A 20,393-nucleotide genomic window follows, 5' to 3' on the forward strand; every position below is an offset into this window, starting at 1 on the left:
TCCAGAACCTAGAGGATTCGACTGGGGCTGCCATGTTCAGTAATAACTATAAATGAGCAGCTGCAACAATTATGATCCAACAAGGATAAATCAACTACAGGCATTGATCCCTTGGAGAAGAAGGTCTGTGTCACTGAACCAGGACAATGCCTTGACCTGTTCAAGTGCTGGCTGAAGGTTACACAAATCTAGAATGAGTGGTAGACGACTGCAAAAATGAACATTATTCCACTAACCCTCTTATTATAAGTCTAATGTAGAGACTGTGGCCAGCCACCATCTTGAAAACTTTGCAGTAGAATGGACTAAATTGCAGGTGCTTAATGGAGGATACGAGGCTGTATGGGATACCTCTCGCGCGCTGCCTCACAATTTCTACTCCAGCTGAGGCACCTCCCCTTAGATGCCCTATTGGGGCTCACTTTCTGCTCACAGGCTTTGCTCTAAGAGATGCTTATAGGAACTCTTCAGCCATCCTAGGATATATGAACCCCGACCTGGAAGTGTGACTATGTTAACATCAGCACCCTATGAGCAAACACTGACCACTGGAGAACGGGATCTGGTATATAAATACACCCTCCTTTCCACCCAGAGGCATATTCTTCATATCTTCTCAGAGGACTTCCTCAGGATCAAGCCCCAGGTACTCACAGATGTGACCAGGTCAATAACAGACCCTTGCATTGACTTTCCTTCCTCCCTATTTCATGTGCCCCAGTTCTCCAATTCTGTTTCTTTTTTTTCCTTAAGATTTATTTATTGAGAGAGAGAGTGAGATTGAGAGAGGGAAAGCAGGTTCCCTGCTGAGCAGGGAGCCCAATGCTGGGCTTAATCCCAGGACTCTGGGATCATGACCTGAGCCGAAGGCAGACAATTAACCGGCTGAGCCACCCAGGCCCCCACCAACTTGTTTCTTGTTAACAGGTCCCCAAATAAATTATCTGCCTAAAAAGTCCCTGTCTCAAACTCTGCTTTTGGGATGAAACCAGGTCAGGACACTTGTCCTTTGAGACACCCTACTTCCTTCCTTTTCGTTCTAACTCACTTGATGCTCTTTCTTAATCTCTGTTGCTGAACTTCTCTCAAATCCCCAAAAGCTGATGTGCCCAGAACTCAGTCCTGGGTCCTCCACTCCCTTTGCGATTTCATTCCATCTCATGGCTTTATGTATCAACTACATATCTCAAATTTACTTATCCAGTCTAGACATTTGTCTCCAACTCCATACTCTCATAGCCACTGCCTACTCAATATCTCCTCTTGGATGTTTTAATAGATACCTCAAGCTTAACATGTCAAAACTAAACTATTCATCTTCCCTCCCCAAACCTGATCTACCTAGTCCCCTTTAACTCAGCTGATGGCATCCCTATCCTTCCAGTTGCTCAGGTAAAAACCTTGGATTCCTCTGCAACTACTTTCTCTCATATCCCAAATTCCACTACAGCTATCTCTACCTAAAATTTTCACACCTACTATTCTAGCTTCTATTAACTCAAAGTGGAGGGTTCAGCTGCATTAACAGTCTTAGGTCTACTATTACTTCTTAATCCAACAGCCTCCAGGGGCTGCAAAGTTAAATGCATCTGGGTTAGGTGGAGCCACATTAGAAGTGCTAACTAGGGCAAGCAAATGTCTATGCTTAATCAAAAGGGTGCCATCGCTATTAACATGCCATGCTAAAAATGCAGGTGATCTAGGGCTGGATATTCAGGTAAAACAATTTTTAGATGTTATCAACTAATTAAGCTTTAGAAATAATCAGTAGGCCAAAAAAAAAAAAAAAAACCAGTCTGAGGGTAATATTTGTTTGATGAAACATCAGTTTGCAACTCCTGCTCTAGGATTTGTCTATAATTTATATATTATTAATCCTAATCTTTCCTTTTCTTCTATCAGGTAGGAGAGGAATGGGAGCTATTTATGTTCAAAGCCTAATTATTCTGGTTTTCCTCAAAAGCTCCTCTTGGATCAATGTTACTACAAATGGAATGAATAAACACATTTTTGCTTTTTCTGCCAAAAACAAACTTCCTTCCCTAAGGCAGACCGAAACCACCCAGAAATAAACAAAACAAGTGGCTTGGCTGGCCACTATCATTAACCAGAGGAGCAAAACCAGTGCCACTTGCATAAAACCACGGGGGAAAATTCTATTCATTTTGTCTAATTCTTAATAAATCAAGAAATAAGAAAACACTTGTAATTGTTTTTACCCTTAGAAATCAAATGTCAGGTCATAAATAGTAAATATTAGATAGTATGTAAATTAGATAATCCAGGCATCTAAAATCCGCAAACCTAGAGGTTCTTCAAGTAAGTGTTAAAATTCCTTTGCCTCCAGCAAAACATAAAAGCTATGACTTCAGAGCATTCTGTCAACCACATTTACAGCTTTGCAGCATTTCAAATGATGACACATAAATCTAACTGGTTATGTAACCTACACTGCATTCCTCCTTCATTTGGGTATATGATAAAATCAAATTCAATTCCATTAGTTTAAGCTCCCCTTGACATACACAAAGCAATCTTAAAGCCATCGTAGTTAACAGAAAAAGAGCACTTGAATTAAAGGGCCTATTGACCACGTTCCCAGATCAGACAATATTATGAAAGTGCATTATTATATAATCTCAGCAACTATCTAAGTTGTTTTTTTTTTTTTAAAGATTTTATTTGACAGTGAGAGAGAGCGAGAGCAAGCGCGCTGGGGGGGAGGGGTAAAGGGAGAGGGAGAAGCAGGCTTCCCACTGAGCAGGGAGCTGGGATGAGATGTGGGGCTGGATCCCAGAACCCTGGGATCACAACCCGAGCCAAAGGCAGCCACTTAACTGACTGAGCCACCCAGGCGCCCCCTTAGTAAGCTTTAAGAACTTGAAAAGGTTACTTCATATTCATTTGAGAAAAAAAGAAACAGACAAGTCTATAAAAAAGTTTTTAAAAACAGAAGAAAAGAACCAGTCCTACACATTAATAATTAAAACTGAGTGGAACTCATACAGCTATATAGGCAGATGAAGAGACCAGAGAAATCACAATAGTCCAATAAACGGAAAAAAAAAAACAAAACAAAACACCTCACACCAAATATTTACTGGAAAGTCTATTATGTATAATAGTCCCAAAATAAATACCTGAGGAGATGCTAGGATGAAAAGATTGACTGCACTCTCTAGAAGCAACTACTCTTCCTGTAGCAATTAAAACATTCAAGGTAAAAATGAGGTATCATGAGAAATACCTACATATACAGCTGTGGCAATTAAAAGAAGATAATGCAGCGAGGGTAGAGCATGGAAATAGGGTATTGGAAAGATTTTATGAAGCCCTGGGAGCTGAGATAGATTTGAAGAATGAATAGGATTTGGGCAAGCAGGAAAAGGAGGTAGAAGGCTCAAAGACAATATTCCTGATGAGGAATTTATAAAGTCATCACTATATAGGGCAATGAAGAAAACTTTATTTAATAAGTGGTACTGAAATACTCCCATGAAAAACTGAGACACAAACTTCTCAGCCTATATATTCTTTTTTTTTTTTAAGATTTTTTAAATTTATTTATTTGACAGAGATAGAGACAGCCAGCGAGAGAGGGAACACAAGCAGGGGGAGTGGGAGAGAAAGAAGCAGGCTCCTAGCAGAGGAGCCTGATGTGGGGCTCGATCCCATAACGCCAGGATCACGCCCTGAGCCGAAGGCAGACGCTTAACCGCTGTGCCACCCAGGCGCCCCTCAGCCTATATATTCTAAGTGGATTAGAGTGTAGTTTCTTAAAACGAAATCTCAAAAAAAAAAAAAAATCTCAAAAATAATAACTTACTTATTTTTAGAGGAGTAATTTGAAGCACAGTAAGAAATTTAAAATGGAAAGATGGAGTCAAAGCATATAAAAATTAAAAATGAAGGAAATCCAAAATATTATAATGTTTAATTTTCACATAATGTATTAATTAAATATATTTAAAATCACGTCAAGAGGAAACATGATAATTCGTAAGAGCAAGAAAACAGTAAACATATAAAAACCTTTATATTCCCTACTAATAAAAAGGAAAGAAATATAAGCAAAGTGGTTTAGAGCACTGATTCTGAAATAAGATAAACCTGGGTTGAGTTTCCACTTATTTAATTATTAGGTTCTTTGAGCAGTTTTATTTCTAATTTCAGATTTCCATTTATTTAAGTTATCTAAGCATCAGTTCTCCTTATTTGTAAAAGAGCAAAAATAATCTCAAAGATTGTGTGAAGATTAACAGAAATGCCAGTTTTATTGAACATGGTCACTACTTCTCTTATTAACATTAAAATTATTTTGACATTCTATCTCAAGCACAGTACACGTAAAAATATCCATGTCTGAGACACACTAGAACTCAAACACGTGAATACAAATCTCAGTCTTTTATGTCTTCTTACACCATGATTACCACTGTCTGGGTAGCACTTAAAACAGTCCCTGACACACAATGAACACTCTGTAAATGCAATGCTGTTACAATGATCATCATCATTACTAAATAAACCATACCCATATACTTTCTCTAAAATGTCTAGTCTCGTTAAAATGTAATTAAAGATGAAAATACTGTAAATACAGAATGCTTTATAGTTTTATCACTTTCTCCCATCTTTTACATTCATTATTAATGACCAACCACATCATTTCTTTCAAGTCTATTAGTGATTGTTCACTGAACATCTGTTACTCAGGTCATGCACAGACTGCAATGTGTGTCACTGTGTTACCCCCTTGTCTCCTGGTGACAAACCTGCATGACATTTTAGAAAAATGGATAACCAAACGAGGGAATCTGCCAACAAAGATAAAAGAGCAGCAAAAAACCAGAAGTGGTAACCCTGCAAGTCAAACCCTAAGAGAACATAAATGAAGTTGCACAGAAGGAAGGGCTGACGGCAAGAATATGACACTGCTGCCATCAGAGAAACTAAACATGCCAGTCAGAGGAACTCTGTGAGGTTGAACTTCACCACCATAAATGAAGAAAGTGGTTATGATGAAAAGAATGAAAGGATGAAGATGTCCCAGAGGAAGTAACACAAGCAAAAAAAAAAAAGAAAGAAAATTAAAGGAATTCTGGGGGGTGGCATCTGACTGAGTCAGTGGAACATGTGACTCTTGATTTTGGGGTTGTGAGTTAGAGCCCCACGCTGGGCACAGAGATTACTTTAAGGAAAACAGGAACTCTTGGATATATTTCAAGACATTGAAAATACAACGGATAAAACGTTGGAAGCAAATCCAAACTTAGAAGTATGACAATGTGGCCAAGGCATAAAAATAATGTTCACTCCAAATTATAAGCTATACAACAAAGAAAAAGAAAGCAGGTGATTGCTCACTTTTAATTACATGCAACCTACGTAAAAATATATACAAATATCAATATATCTAATCCACACAAACAAAAGGAAAACAGTCTCTTTTGAAAGCAAAGAATACAATGTCCATCCACTAATGTCCTTTTCTACAATCGTGACACTTTGCAGAATACCTCTGAATTACACCTGATAGTAATAGAAACACAGACAAGTTCAAGGTTGAGAAATACGAAGTCCCAAAGCTAAGTTTTTACATTTTAATTTGCCACAGCCTTTTTTTTTCTATTGGGGAAATACGTAACATAAGTGTTTAGTAGCAATAACTAAAGTACTAAAACAGAGATAATGATCTCACAACATGTTGTAAGTACAACATATTCTCATTTTTTTTTTTAAAGAGAAAGAATGCATATACAGCAGGGAGTGTGGGAGACGCAGAGAGAAAATCTTAAGCAGACTCCCTGCTGAGTATGGAGACTTGCTGGGCTCAGACTCAGAGGGATCTCATGACCCTGAACTGAATCAGGAGTTGATGCTTAACCAACTGAGCCATCCAGGTGCCCGAACATTTTCTCGTTCTGTGTCTGAATTGCACACCACAAATTTCAAAATACAGATAGCTGTATCTTGAGTCATCTATACAATTTTTTTAAAGCCTATTCTATATGCTAGAATGAAAAACCAACATATACACAAGAAAACTAGGAACCACTAATAAAAGCAAATACTCGCATCCCACTCTTAAATTTCTTAATTCTTAATGTATCATTAAAAATTAGAGAAGTAATTTGCAAATCTGGCTGGTTTAAAGGCAATCTGTGGGGGTGCCTGGGTGGCACAGCGGTTAAGCGTCTGCCTTCGGCTCAGGGCGTGATCCCAGCGTTATGGGATCAAGTCCCACATCAGGCTCCTCCGCTGGGAGCCTGCTTCTTCCTCTCCCACTCCCCCTGCTTGTGTTCCCTCTCTCACTGGCTGTCTCTATCTCTGTCAAATAAATAAATAAATAAAATATCTATAAATAAATAAATAAATAAATAAATAAATAAAGGCAATCTGTGTTCACAAATAACATAGGCCAGTGCAGCATTTAGTTCAGGATACCACAGCATGATGTCAAGCAGGAGCAGCATTACAGACCTGATCCACATTCGGCCTGTGAGTTTCAGAGAGAAGCTCTGTGCCTGGGTTGTCATGACCAAACAAATATTTAATCACCTTCCTAGCAAAAATATGCATCCACATATAATGTGTTTTGATAGAGAGTCCATCGGTGTGTAAACTCTGAGCAAGAACCTTAAGTTTCTCAAAGCTTCAATTTCTTCATCTGTAGAAAGGAAGATAATTCCTATCCCCCTAAGATTGAGAGACTCAGAGTGAGAGGCACCTATTACACTGTCTGGCTCTTTTCCCAGTTCTTACCCATCACATCAGGCCAAACTTACTCCCTCTCACAGGTGCTGTTCCTATCTTCCCTATAGTTCTAAGGGCCCAACATCAGAATATTACAAAGTTTGTTTGTCAATTCCACAAGTATTATTAAAACTGTTTATATCTCCAGCAGTGCTTATGATACAAAGAAATAAGACAATCTTTACCCTGAAAGAGGTTAATGACTTTCTATGGAAATAATACTTGCACGTATAAAAAGTAAAAAGTCCATAATAATTCTGTCCACACTACACTATCATTAAGGACTACAATTATAATAGAAATTTAGAGAACAGGACAGTGTGAAAGAAGAGTGTATTCCAAGTTTGGGTTAAGTATCTTCAAATGGGCCCCATGACACATCATTTCACTCATCAAAATGTCTGGCTCTTTCCTAGGACTGAAAGCAGTTATCACAGCCTGTTCATTGTTATTATAGCCCCTGAACTATAAGCACAATGCTTGAAACACTGTAGCCTCCAGTGTGCATATGCTGAATGAGTGGATGAGTGATTTAGTGATGTAAGCAGCCTGGCATAAATACAACTAGTTCAGAGTTATGGTCCCATAAGACTGGCCATCCTGCAAAAAGGATTTGTTTGGGAAAAATGAGCAATAAGGAATGATCGATATACAGGTAGCAAATAACTGACAAAATTTTAGAAAAATGTACAATTCCTCCTATTAAAAATTAAAGTGATAAAGAGACTTTAAATACACTAATGTGTCCACCACGGTTTTATAGATGATTTTTCCAGGCTGACAAAATAACAGTAACAAATACAGATAACTGATCTCTGGAGATCTAGTATCTCTGGAGCAATACTGTACATCTGATATGTGATATTACTGCACAGGTATCTGTCTTGGTAGCAATCAAATATTTTAAAAGACTATTAAAAATGCTCCGCCACAATCTTAAATGTGAACTGCTTCCTAATGGCAGTTCTATAAAGATTAGAAGACCTCCAACAGGCCAGAGATGTTATGCAATGCAGAGTACAAAATGCCGAGTAAAACAAGACCTGCCCTCCAGAAGCTAAGAGTCTGTAAGAACACATGTTAAAAATTATTACAGTGGGGCACCTGGGTGCCTCAGTCAGTTAAGCCTCCACCTCTTGATTTTGGCTCAGGTCATGATCTCAAGCATTGTGAGATTAAGCCCCACTTAAGATTCTCTCTCCCTCTGCCCGCCCCTCCCCGTGTCCATGCACGAGTTCTCTCTCAATAAACAAACAAATATATAAATACTACGATGCAGTAGGTAAAATACTAAAGAACTGACGTTCTTTGGATAAACTGCAATGGGAAAACAGGGGAGTAATTGAACTGTACCTAGAGGACAGTCTCAGAGAAAGCAACGATATTTGAGTCAGCCTGGTATATTTAAAAAAAAACTACCACCACTAACAACTTTCAAAAACATTTTTTAAATTCAGTAAGCTTTAAATTAAGTAAACTTTTTGGGGGGATAAAATGAGCATATCCACTAACCTGGAAAAGGGGAATATTCTTTCCTCCTAAGAGACATTTTAAGTGCTGACTGTTAACAAGGGGTTCATAATTAACACTGAAGTCCTAAGAAAAAGGCCTTGCTAAACCGAGACTGAGGCAACATCAAGAACTTCACAAACAATGGGTAAGATTTTTCAGTGTGACTAAACACAAAACACACACACACACACACACGATAATTTTTTAACAACTACTATTCTATCTTCCATGCATGTCTGAACCTTAATCTGTCTGCTCTTCTTTTATTTCTACTTACTGAAGTTTAGATAATTCCAGATTTTGACTACTCAAGTCTGAATTTATAAACCAGATGACAGGAAGACATTTTCAAAAAAGGACATGTACTAGTCTAACTCTTTAATGATCCAAGACTACCTATGTATGTGTTAAAGCTCTATCTTTAAAACAAATAGCTCAACACACTACAGTTCCTGGAATGAAGGCAGAGGTAGGGGGGTGGAAGGGAGGCTCTCTTCTCTTTTTAAAAACGACCTTACATGTCTTACAGGCTTTCCTCCTAAGAATGAAATGTCCACTGATAGCCACAGGTTACCTAATGGGTTTAACAAATAAAACAATACACACAACTACAAAAGCATCACACCATATAGGTTAACTTTATTTCTCAAAAGAGCTGGTAATCCTTTGTTTTAAAGAAAAAGATTTTATTTATTTATTACACACACACACACACACACACACACACAAGAGCACAAGCAGGGGGAGTGGAAGAGTGAAAGGGAAAAGCAGCCCAATGTGGGGCTTGACCCCAGGACCCTGGGATCATGACCTGAGCCGAAGGCAGAAACTTCACTGATTGAGCCACCCAGGCACCCCAAGAGCTGGTAATCCTTTAGTGGAACTGTTTCTCTTAAATTTTAGAGGTTGTACAGAGATAATCAAGTGGAAAACATTCAGTATTTGCAGATTTTGGCATATGTATATATGTATATTGCTTCATGTTGCCTTCTGGTAATAAGAAGGGACTGTCATTTCCTGAAATCAATGTCAACACACATACATACAATTTTGTGCTACATGCTCTAAACAGTGTATTTGAATGTTTTATTCTCCAAACAGTATAAACACAAGAATAGAAAGCAAATCAACAAATTAAAACTTCTCCAAACTAGGAATTGTTTTGGTCATGTTAAATTTGCCAGGCCAAGGCTTCCAAATGAAGATATGAAGGGTCAATGGAGCAAAAGTGTGGAGGTCAGGGAAGGTCAGCCCACAAATACTGCCACTCTACTCCCACGACTTCCTATCTTGAGAGAATGGCCCAAAGACCTAGGATACTTGAGAAATCATTCACAGGACCAGTGAGTGCCACAGTGTCCTAATGGGACCGTTACTGTAACATAATCTGCTTCTCGCCCTCCTGTGGTTACTGCTCACTTTTTGAACCTGAATTCCTAATCTTTCCACCACCAATTCTGGGAGCTACCTGCCATCATGCCAATAAATTCCCTTTCCATTCAAATTATCTAGTAAATTTCTGCAACTTTTAACCGAAGACCCTTGAATGAATTATAAAGAATATTCTGGACTCATATAGAAAGCTAACTATAACTCCCTTCCTAATTTAAAGTCATTCCTACAAATAAGTAAAACTGTGTTAAGTTCAGAGTATGAACAGTAAAGATACTCTGAAATTAAAGATTAAATAAGTCAGTTTTTTGAGACTTTTAAGAGGTACCTATATTACTAAAATTTTAAGTTTCAAAGTATAAATAAGAACATTAAAAAAAGTGTAAGAGAACATTCAGAAAGAAGACAAAATACTAATAAGATCACTTTAAAATATATCAGTCTAATAAAGAATTTAAAAACTTCCCAGAAAAAGAAAAATGAAACACAATTTGAGGAAAAAAGGACACAAAAATGATACTGATTTTTACAAACTGTTCTCTCTATAAAAAGATGTCTTCCTTTTTGTTTTATATATTCTAAACTGTTCCAAGAACAGTAATGAAAAGATTCTCCACCTGGGCCTACCTTTTCTTTAGACTCCTCACTCATATGTTTCCTCACTAAAAAACAACACATAAGTGAAATTACTTTTCATTCTTTCTGAAAATATTTCACATTTCAAATCAAAAGCAGAATTTTTAGCTATACTAAAAACCAGCATTTTTTATATCCCAGGTAGTATGCTATAGTCATACTCAATCCCCTAATCCATCTGGTTTTTTTAAGGAATATATTTAGAAGAAGCAAATCATATATTAAGGAGAGTAATAACATTTAAAACTTTAGAAAGCATTTGCTATAAGGAAGGAAGAGGGTTATTAATATTTGTGAATACCTACTGTGTACGACACATTTTGCTATAGACCATAATTTTTTCATAAAACACTGCAAAACAGATGATGTTACCCTTTCCGTAAAAAGTAAATGAGGAAAATGAACCTCATAAATTGGTTTACTTACCTCATGTCAGTGTTAATAAGGGCTGATCTGACTGAAGCACAGATCTCACTGGTCCCAAAGATGATGACTATATTTTATCTATAACAAAATGCCTCCATGGGCACCTCCTTGTAAAAATTCTTTTCATTGACAGTTTTCTTATTAGAAAAACAATTGTAACCATGACCCTGAACAAGCAAAATCTGTGGGATGTAACCATAAAGCAATGTTTTATCTACCACTGTCCTTTAAAGTTATTCTGTGGTGACAGTTCAACGTCCCTGAACTTTTATTTAGGTAAGCCTATGACTTTGGTCATTTTCAAGTTATAAAAACTGTCAGAATTTAGGAACCAGTTTAGTATAATTGTCAAAATTTGTCATCCATCACTACGCTTCTTCCCGCGTCCCAGTTCTGCCTGCAACCCGCTAGCTGTAGCACAGTGCTGTACCGATTCCCCAGCTTACTAACCCTGGGTGTAGCAGTTAAGTGTCATCAGAAGAGGGCATGGGCACTCTCAGCTCAAGAAGTATTTAAAATTGATCTGTCAGGGAATGCTTTCTGGAGTTCCTTGGAAGCTCTCACCCACTCCGGCACTGGGGATCTCTCTCCACAATTTCTTGATGCAAGATAATGCATCTCCTGTGGGAATCCAGCCATTTCTTCCTCCCCCTCTGCCTCATACTACCCTGATCCTATGAGCTTCCTCTCACTAGTGGCCCTCATCCTGTCTATGGGAAACATGTACCCCTTGAGAACTTAGGGAGGATGGGCAGTCCACCCACACAGGCTTTGCTGTGCTGCCAGAGCAGACAGCTTCTCTTACACTCAGGCACACTGAGATAGACACCAATCCACTGTCCCCCTAAACTACACAAGTTACATATTCAGCTCTCCACATCACCACCAGAAAGCTCCTGTACTTGAGGGGGAGCACACCAAGAAGGGAGGGGGGAGGTTAGGAGACGCTCCGAGCACACTAACAACTTGGTTTAAAAACACTTTTCCAATTTCCAACAACTCAGTTCAAAAACTATTCTAATTTCCAGCTCCCTGATTCTTTATACCAACAGATGGGGTAGGTATTTAGAGGACACAAATTCATTTTCTGGCTCTTTATTTTGCAAGACCTGCATGGTATGCTTATAATTCTCTTTAGAAATGTGCACCTCTCAACTTAGGGCCAAACCCAGAATGAAAGAGTTCCATTTTAACATCTTATTACATGATATATTTAGCACTTCACTAAATTTTCCACAAAAAGTAGCTAGAAACATCCATAATCCCACCACATAGTTAGCCACAGTTAACAATTTAGCATGCTGCTTTCCTTTCTGTAAAGAGTGCATTTGTCATTCGATAATTTCTTAAGTTTTCTTTTTAAAATCTTGTACAAAAACACCTCATTTATATAATTTCATCGAGCAATCCAGTTTCCCACAGAATTTCAGCATGCCTTTTTTAAACACCGAACTTCCACTAACCCAATGTAAAGGTGGCTTTCTGAAACTTGTTGCATTGTCACGCCCCAAACTCAAAACCTTTAATGGCTTCCCACTGCCAGAGATTAAACTTCAATCTTTTAAAATTAAGCAAAATCTATACAGTCTCCTGTACATGTTACATCTCTAAATATAACTTTAAGCCCTGTATTCATCACATAAAAATCATACTGCAAGAAGCATGTTAACTGTCAGGGGAGTTTCTGACCATGGGATCTGACCTACACTCAAGATGAGAAAGTGTTTCAGGGTTTGGTCACAGTTCCACAATGATTACTGAAAGTATCACAGGATGGAACTTTGTCAGGATTACAGACAGGCTGAATCCACAAAATGCAAAAGAGCATATTAATGTGGCAAAAACAAACTTGCGGCAAGGATCAGTCCTCATGTGACTGCAAATAAAACGCTATCACCACGCATTAATATTTACTGTAATCACAACTGCCAAAAAGTTAATCTAATGCTCAAGAGCAGATTTGTGGAAACTTTAAATGTTTAAAACTGGATTTGGGGATTAATTTTGTTAATGTTCCACACATAATCTGCCATCCACTCACAGAGCACACATTAAAAAAATTTGTTTTAAAGTCATCTTTCAGCAAATGAAGTGAGAAATAAATTCCAATTAACATGCTACAAGAAAAAAAGCACTCTGTTCTTAGCCCAAAGAATCTTTGCTCTTCTCAGAAGTATGTGTCAGTAAAAACTCAAAGAATTATAGAAGTGCCTGAAGAAAGGAAAATAATCAGTTCTCTCTTAAAGTTGACAATAAATGTATTCACTCAAAAAGTACACAAGAACAATGAGCGTGGGGTAAATACTGATGTGTCTTTATGTATAAACTCTGGAGGATATGTGTGCATTCACACAACATGCATGTATGTGCGGAGACATCTGGAGAGATGGTCACCAGAACACTGACTACTTCGACGGTGATTTTTGCTTTCTTCTTTTACTTTTTCATTTTGTTTCATTTTTTTAAATAAATGAGCATATACTTTTACAAAAAAAGAATGCTATTTGTGCTATTAAAATACGGCATGACAAGCTATAGTCATTAAGACATGTGGTACTGGCAGAAGGACAGACATGTAGACCAATAAGAGAAAAGAGAGTCCAGAAATAAAACCATATACCTAGGGTCAACTGATTATCAACAAAGATACCACGGCAATTCAGTGGGGGAAAAGAACAGTCTTTTCAACAGATGGCACTGAGACAACTAGTATCTACATAACAAAAAGATGAACTTAAAAAATTCACCTCACGCTATATTTAAAGTTAATTAGGGGTGCCTAGGCGGCTCAGTCAGTTGAGTGTCTGACTCTTCGATTCAGCTAGGATCACAGGGTCATGAGATCGAGCCCGTGGCAGGCTCTGCGCTTGGCAGAGTCTGCTTAGGATTCTTTCCCCCTCTCCCTCTGCCCCTCCCTCCACTCACATGCTCTCTCTCAATAAATAAATAAAATCTTTTTTTTAAAAAGTTAATTAAAAATGGATCATAGACCCAAACATAAGAACTAAAATGATAAAATATAAAATATTTAGAAGAAAACGCAGGCATAAATCTCATGGCCCTGGGTTGGACTAAGACTTCATGGACACAGCACCAAAAGCATGACTCTTAAAAGAAAAGAAAAAGATAAACTAGACTCTATCAAAGTTCAAAACCCTTGCACCTCAAAAGATACCATTAAGAAAATAACAAGACAGGGCAAAGACTGGGAGAAAATATTTGCAAATCATGTGACTTATAACTGCCTGGGATAAACTGTCTCACAGCACCTGTTTAGCCCTACTTTATGACTTGAAGACAGTTCCCTGTAACACTGTAAGCCAGTTATACTTAAAAAAAAAAAAAAAGCTCACTCATCTCTTATTTGTGAGACCCAAACAAGACCCTAGAAAGGATCGGAGAGGGAAAGGATTTCACTAAAGTTTTGCCTGTACACCTCAACTAGGAAAATTTGAAATGTTTAAATATTTTTTAATTATTTAAAATCATAGGCTATCTACCTACCCAAACTAGGTAAACTGAGAATGGTTTAAAAAATTAAATTTGATTTTAATAAAATATACGTGATTTTTAAAAGTTGCTGATAAGAACACTGAAAATCAGCTAAAACGAAGTTCTTCAATGAACTTTTAATATGCTAACAGACTACTAAGAAGGGGTCAGTGACACATACCAAAGACAGAACACTGGCCAGTTGTCACCATGACACACACTCTAATGGAACTCTGGCACACCCATTCCAAAGGGTTGCCAACCCCAGGCTACATATTTTGACTATTGCTTCAACATAGTGTTCTATAAATAAAGAGGAAAAGCTTTGGTTTAACTATATTCACATTTTAATATAGGAAGTCCCAATTATCAAAGAGTATTTCCAAAATGCTTTAGCCCTTGATTCTCAGACATCAAGCTTTCATCCACTGGTGACTTAGAAGTGGCGCCACCATAGCTAGAAGATTTCTTTACATTTCCAGCTCTGTACATTCACGTACATTTTAACCCAAATGAACAGAATAAATGAAGCTGACTTTTCTGTACTTTAGAAAACAACTTGGTAAATTTATGTAATACCAGAACATATTAAATATTTAAGTCAAAACAAGTTTAAATGTAACAATTTTCAGCAAATAAAGTTAAATTTTGAAATAATATTTCTTACGTTTGTTTACAGAAAATAACTGGACAGGAGTTAGAAAACGCTGATTGAGAAAATGAAGCCCAACCCCCTTTAATAAAATGAAAAATTCCAAGTTTAACCTTCCTCCAACTATGCTAGCCCCTCTTTTGTTTTTTTAAAGATTTTATTTATTTGTCAGAGAGAGAGAGAGTGCGTGTGCACAAGCAGGGGGAGCAGCAGGCAAAGGGAGAGGCAGGATCCCTGCTGAGCAAGGAGAATGATGTGGGACTCGATTCCAGGACGTTGGGATCATGACCTGAACTCAAAGGATGCTTAACTGACTGAGCCACCTAGGCATCCCTATGCTAGCCCCTAAATCTATACTGTCCCAAGATCTAAAGGAAAAGAAACCTCATTAAAAAGGTGCTTATATTGTTTTGTTAGAATTTTCCAGAATTTTAAATAGAGAATCGTTGTATGACATAAACAAAAGCAAAGTAATCTCATACCTTGCAACCCAAGGTGGTTTTCCCATACCTCACTTTAATATAATGTCCCTGAAATTCTTAAAAAACCATGTATGATTTTTTCAAATCAAAAGATGTCTGGACATGTCAGTCATTACTTTTTGAGTAACTGTTATCAGATACCAACTTACCTTGGAGAAAATACATCTCAAATGCTGATGCTCTGGCTACTGCTATTAGTGAGAGTAATACTGTCCTTCATCTCTTACACAGGAGTCTCATGTTTTCTACAAGCATCCATGATAAGGTGGCATGGTAACTTACAAGCTTGCAAGTAGGGTAAGATCTCAGACCATTGTGGTTCTGGACAGTTTTGGCAGTAAGGATGGGATGCTGACAGAGCCATCCATGACTTTCTGGAAGACAGAGGATAAAGGCCCCAAGAGCAGAGGTCTAGGAAATGGGCAGACACCCTAGGATCTGAGAGTGGTCCTGACGGTAGGTGGGGAGGTGGTGAGAATATGGATCCCTACCGCCCTACCTGTTAATGAACAGGAGTTGGATTAATGTTTAGAAACTGAGCAGTGAGGGGGCGCCTGGGTGGCACAGCGGTTAAGGTCTGCCTTTGGCTCAGGGCGTGATCCCGGCGTTGTGGGATCGAGCCCCACATCAGGCTCCTCTGCTATGAGCCTGCTTCTTCCTCTCCCACTCCCCCTGCTTGTGTTCCCTCTCTCACTGGCTGTCTCTATCTCTGTCGAATAAATAAATAAAATCTTTAAAAAAAAACAAAACTGAGCAGTGAAGAAATGGAATTGAAATCAGCCACCCAAATGCTGACTTTGTGGTTGTTCATTCTCCTCTGGGCTGGCAGGGGAAGGTATATGCCAAGACAACGGGGCAACAGCCCTGTGTCTCTAGGTGAAAGGCAATGTGGCTGTGACTGCTGAGCCTCGGAATCCCCAAAACTAAAATCGATTATTTAAGTAATGATGGCCTTGCTGCCAAAATGAAGTTTATTTGGACCAAAATTATTAGAAGTTCCTTTGACTGAACTATGAGGAAATGACCAAAAGGGAATACAAAGTTTTGATTGCTAGTACAGGTGCTCTCTCCCTCGGTACTCCCATCACCACTCTGCTCTACTCCTACCCCCAAAACTCTTCTGCTTTACAGGAAAAAATGATAAAGGATGGGGTTGAGGTCTCTCTGATTCCTAAGAAGGACAAAGGCCATAGGGCCAATAGGCTGCCTAGGGAACTTTAGAGAGGGGCTCAAAGCTTTAAGGTTCTTTTAGATATAGGCACCCATGTCATCACCACCCTACCCAGTCCCATGAAAGGAGGGAACACCCAGATTCAATTAATAGGGTTTGGGCAGGATTTACAGAGGGGAAGAAAAATGAATGCGACTAAAGGACAGTACTCTGGGCCAGTTTGATGTTCTGTTGTTGCCTCTATATCCCAATGTATAGTAGGAGTTGGTATGTTACATGGTTGTACTTCCCCACCCTGTAAGTGCCAGAGGGGAGTCTTCCAATCAGGAAGGGACGCATGTAGAAAAATACTAGTACCTCTGGGGCCCCAAAACCCTAATGACCGTTTTTTGGTTACAAGTCTCTGTGACTTATGATTTTATTGATTAGAGCTTCTGACAGAGGGAGGCAGGCAGTCTCCACCTGCAGGTGCCCCTGAGGGTTCGGAACTCTTTGCCTCCCCGACACAACCAGCAGGCATGCTCCTTATCTAAAGTGATTGTTAGCATGCTACTGGGCTCTGTGGAAACTGAATGCCTGACTCATGGAGGCCTCCTGAGTCCCCAGGCTGATATTCCTATTTTGGTTTTCTAACCTGCTGTCCCCCCTTGATTTACTCTAAAGGGCAGTTTTTAAAAGGGGGTCAAATGTGCCCCAGCTTCCAAACCTCCAGGCTTATCTTACAAAAACAACATTTCCCATTTACTTTACCAATTCTGTCTGCCAAATAAAGGACCCATAAAGTGTCAACTGCCAATGTTAGGCAAGGCTCTTCTCTCCCTAAATCAAATTATTTGGAATCCTGAGCAATCGCTGCAAAAGAAGGCAGGTAAGAGCTTAATCCAGCAGAACAGCAGCTGATAAAAGCAGATTTTTCTTTCATTTCCAATCAACCTAGATCCAGACAGGGGGTGCTTAGAGACCTGTTTCCCGCATGGTTTGTCTCCTCTGTCATTGTCCACAGGACTCCGAGAATCTGTAGGAATACGCAGGCACAGACTCAAGGCGTGATGGAAATGGACTGTACATCAAGCGGCAGAACCCTACGCTCCCCTACGCCACCTGGACAGAGCCCAGGGAGAGTGACCTCCCAGGAGTGTCCACGTTTGGTCTGATAGGCCTACTTTAGGATGAGTCAGTCAACTCCATAATTAACAATGAAGAGAGTCAACTGAAAATACATATTTGAGAACACATCTGGCTTTGTCTTAGCCCCAGCAGCGTCTCAACTTTACATGAAAAAGTAGTAACAGGACCTCTGGGGAAAATTTATCCCCTACTCTACCACCAGAAGCAAAATTATAGGCTCTACAGAGCCTGGATCCAGTAAATCATCAAATCTTATGGATTTAATACTATTCCTCCATTGTCAGTATTCAAATACTGATAGCTATCAATTCTTTCCTGGACTTTAGCAACAATAGCCTCTTAACTTGCCTACTTGTATTGAATCTTACTTCTCCTTCAGTCCGTTCTCCAAAAGCTGTCAGAACAAGCTAGTATTTCACTCTCTCCTCCCTTAAAATCCTATAATGGTTTCCCCATAGCCTTCTGTCCAAACTGACCTGAACTTGTTAACAAGACTCATGCAGCCAGGCTTCTGGTTTACTTATTGTGTATCTCTTTCCCACATCTCCTTTACAGAACGAATATTGTTTCTAAAATGTACCTGACCTCTCTGATCCCAAAGCTTTTGCCTCCCCCTCATCTTATGCCCCTGCATTCTCCCTTTTGCCTGATTGACTACTTGTCCACTCCTCAGGTTTTAGTTTAAACGGCATTACAACATGGCCTTTTACCCTGACTCCTAAGATTAGGTACCTATGGAATAGGTAGCACTGAATTCACACTATTTTTCTCTCTCTTCTACTCTAAGAAGGAACCACTAATATTTTATTCACTGTTATTATAAGCCTGCTCATTTGTTCATTAACTATTGGGGGGAATAATAACAATCATATACCAAGTATATGCTAGTTGTCAAAAAATATATTAGCAAAAACAAGCTTTTTATTTTTTTTTTAAAGATTTATTTGAGAGAGACAGCAAGTGGGGGGAAGAAGGAGAGAGAATCTCAAGTTGGTGGGGAGTCTGCTTGAGATTCTCTCTCCCTCTTCCTGTGTCCCCCCCTCCCAAAAAAAGAATTGCATTAATTTTAAAAAAATGATATTTTGCCTTCCCTACCACATTGCATTGAAATTAATATAAAAATTTCATAAAAATTGTGAGGCACATAGTAGAGACATTATTTTTTGCATTTCATAGGTAATCTGAGATCTTCACACTATCAGACAAAAGCAAATCAGGGCTTAAGTGCAATGTTCTTGTCCATACATACTAAAATTTTACAATGAATAGAATCTCTCAATAAGAGTACAACAGCAAACTGTAAACGTCCATTTCAAGACCTAGTAAATCACGCATTATTTAAATTAGTGCCTTCAACTCTCTATTACTCTCAAAAAGAACAGAGAAACGGCATAAATAATCCCCAAATAATAATACCTGGGAATATGTCATAACTTTTTTCATAGCAAGTATGTCCTAACATTGTTTGACCTGCATTAGTATTCAGTGTAACTTGAATTATCTGAGAACATGCCAATTTATGATTGGAAGAAATATTCTAAGCACAGTGAAGAGCGTCTGTATCAGTTTAGATTTATAATACAGTACCTGACATATTGCACCAATTAGAATATATCAAGTAGAAATTACTCCCATGGCAGAATATAACTGTACAGGATTGAAAACTTCACAGTGTTGCATACAATAGTACCACTGAACATCATCTTTTTAAAATAAATAGCTACAAAAATATATCTTTGCATTAGGTCTTCTACCTAAACAAAAATCACCCAACATCTTTGAAAAAAAGCCATTCTCACCAATGGTACCACTATCAGGACACAGGATGTGTCACAAGAAATGTGTGTTTTTAAAGAATCAACATTCTAAGAATGATTTCCTTGTTAAAAAGTTTTACAAATGTCACTCATTTGCATTCCAATATACTTACATGAGCGGGAAAAGGGTGAAGCTACAGCTAGTAAGCAGGAAATTATAATCCTGTATATGCTCACAAGAGAGTAGAGAAGAAGCGAACATTTTCCATCCTGTGTGTCAGCTGAAAAAGTTTTTAGATTGGCTGTTTTAAGTATGCCTTCTAAATATATAATATAAAATACAGGACCTCAAATTAGTACTTTGAAATAGAATTTTAGTAAAGACTACAAATCACAGAAATCTGGGTTTATGCCAACCTTCCTCACCCTACTTAGGAGCATACTTGGACAAGCAACCCAAGCTCTCTGAGCCTGACATTCCTCAAGTTAATTAGGAGTTAAACTAGGAATTAACCTATCCCATGCAGAGTTGTCATAAAACTATCTAAATGTATATAAAAAACTTGGCGTACAGGTGTTCACTACCACAGCATAATAATTAAAGAGCCAAGACCAAGTTCTATCACTTAGTAGCTGGGTCACTTCAGTTATTACTTAACTTCAATTTCCTAGTGTGTGACATGGGAATACCGACACCTACCTCTAACAAGGTTGTTGTAAAGACTGAATTTCTTAGAACTCAACCTGGCAAGTAGTAAAACACTAAGTGCTACTTATTATTAACATTATCATTACACCACCACTGAAATATTACATCCACTGAGGTGCCTGGGTGGCTCAGTCAGTGAAGCATATGCCTCAGGTCATGATCCCAGGACCCTAGGATGGAGTCCAGCGTCAGGCTCCCTGCTCTGCAGGAAGTCTGCTTCTCCCTCTGCCCCTCCTCACTCCTTCTCTCAATCTCTCTCTAAAATAAATAAGATCTTTAA

The 20,393-nt window shown here is 38.5% G+C and overlaps 1 protein-coding gene and 1 non-coding gene across 7 annotated transcripts in view; both read right to left on the minus strand.

The window, feature by feature from the left end:
- Nucleotides 1–20,393, minus strand: part of CYRIB (CYFIP related Rac1 interactor B) — a 140,713-nt gene that overhangs the window by 54,839 nt on the left and 65,481 nt on the right. The window contains exon 1 of one of the 6 annotated variants that reach the window (XM_040625998.1): nucleotides 10,288–10,322. The exons of the other annotated variants lie outside the window; for them this stretch is intronic. Within the exon in view, the coding sequence (XP_040481932.1) occupies nucleotides 10,288–10,311 (24 nt within the window). The 5' untranslated portion in view covers nucleotides 10,312–10,322. Of the gene's footprint in view, nucleotides 1–10,287; nucleotides 10,323–20,393 lie in introns of those variants that run through there. 6 annotated transcript variants of the gene reach the window in all.
- Nucleotides 17,480–17,667, minus strand: LOC121101802. The gene has a single exon (XR_005833833.1). It is a non-coding gene; the product is annotated as a small nucleolar RNA SNORA73 family (small nucleolar RNA).

Source organism: Ursus maritimus, unplaced genomic scaffold (genome assembly GCF_017311325.1).
Source record: "Ursus maritimus isolate PB19 unplaced genomic scaffold, ASM1731132v1 scaffold_9, whole genome shotgun sequence".
Taxonomy (NCBI): Eukaryota; Metazoa; Chordata; class Mammalia; order Carnivora; family Ursidae; genus Ursus; species Ursus maritimus.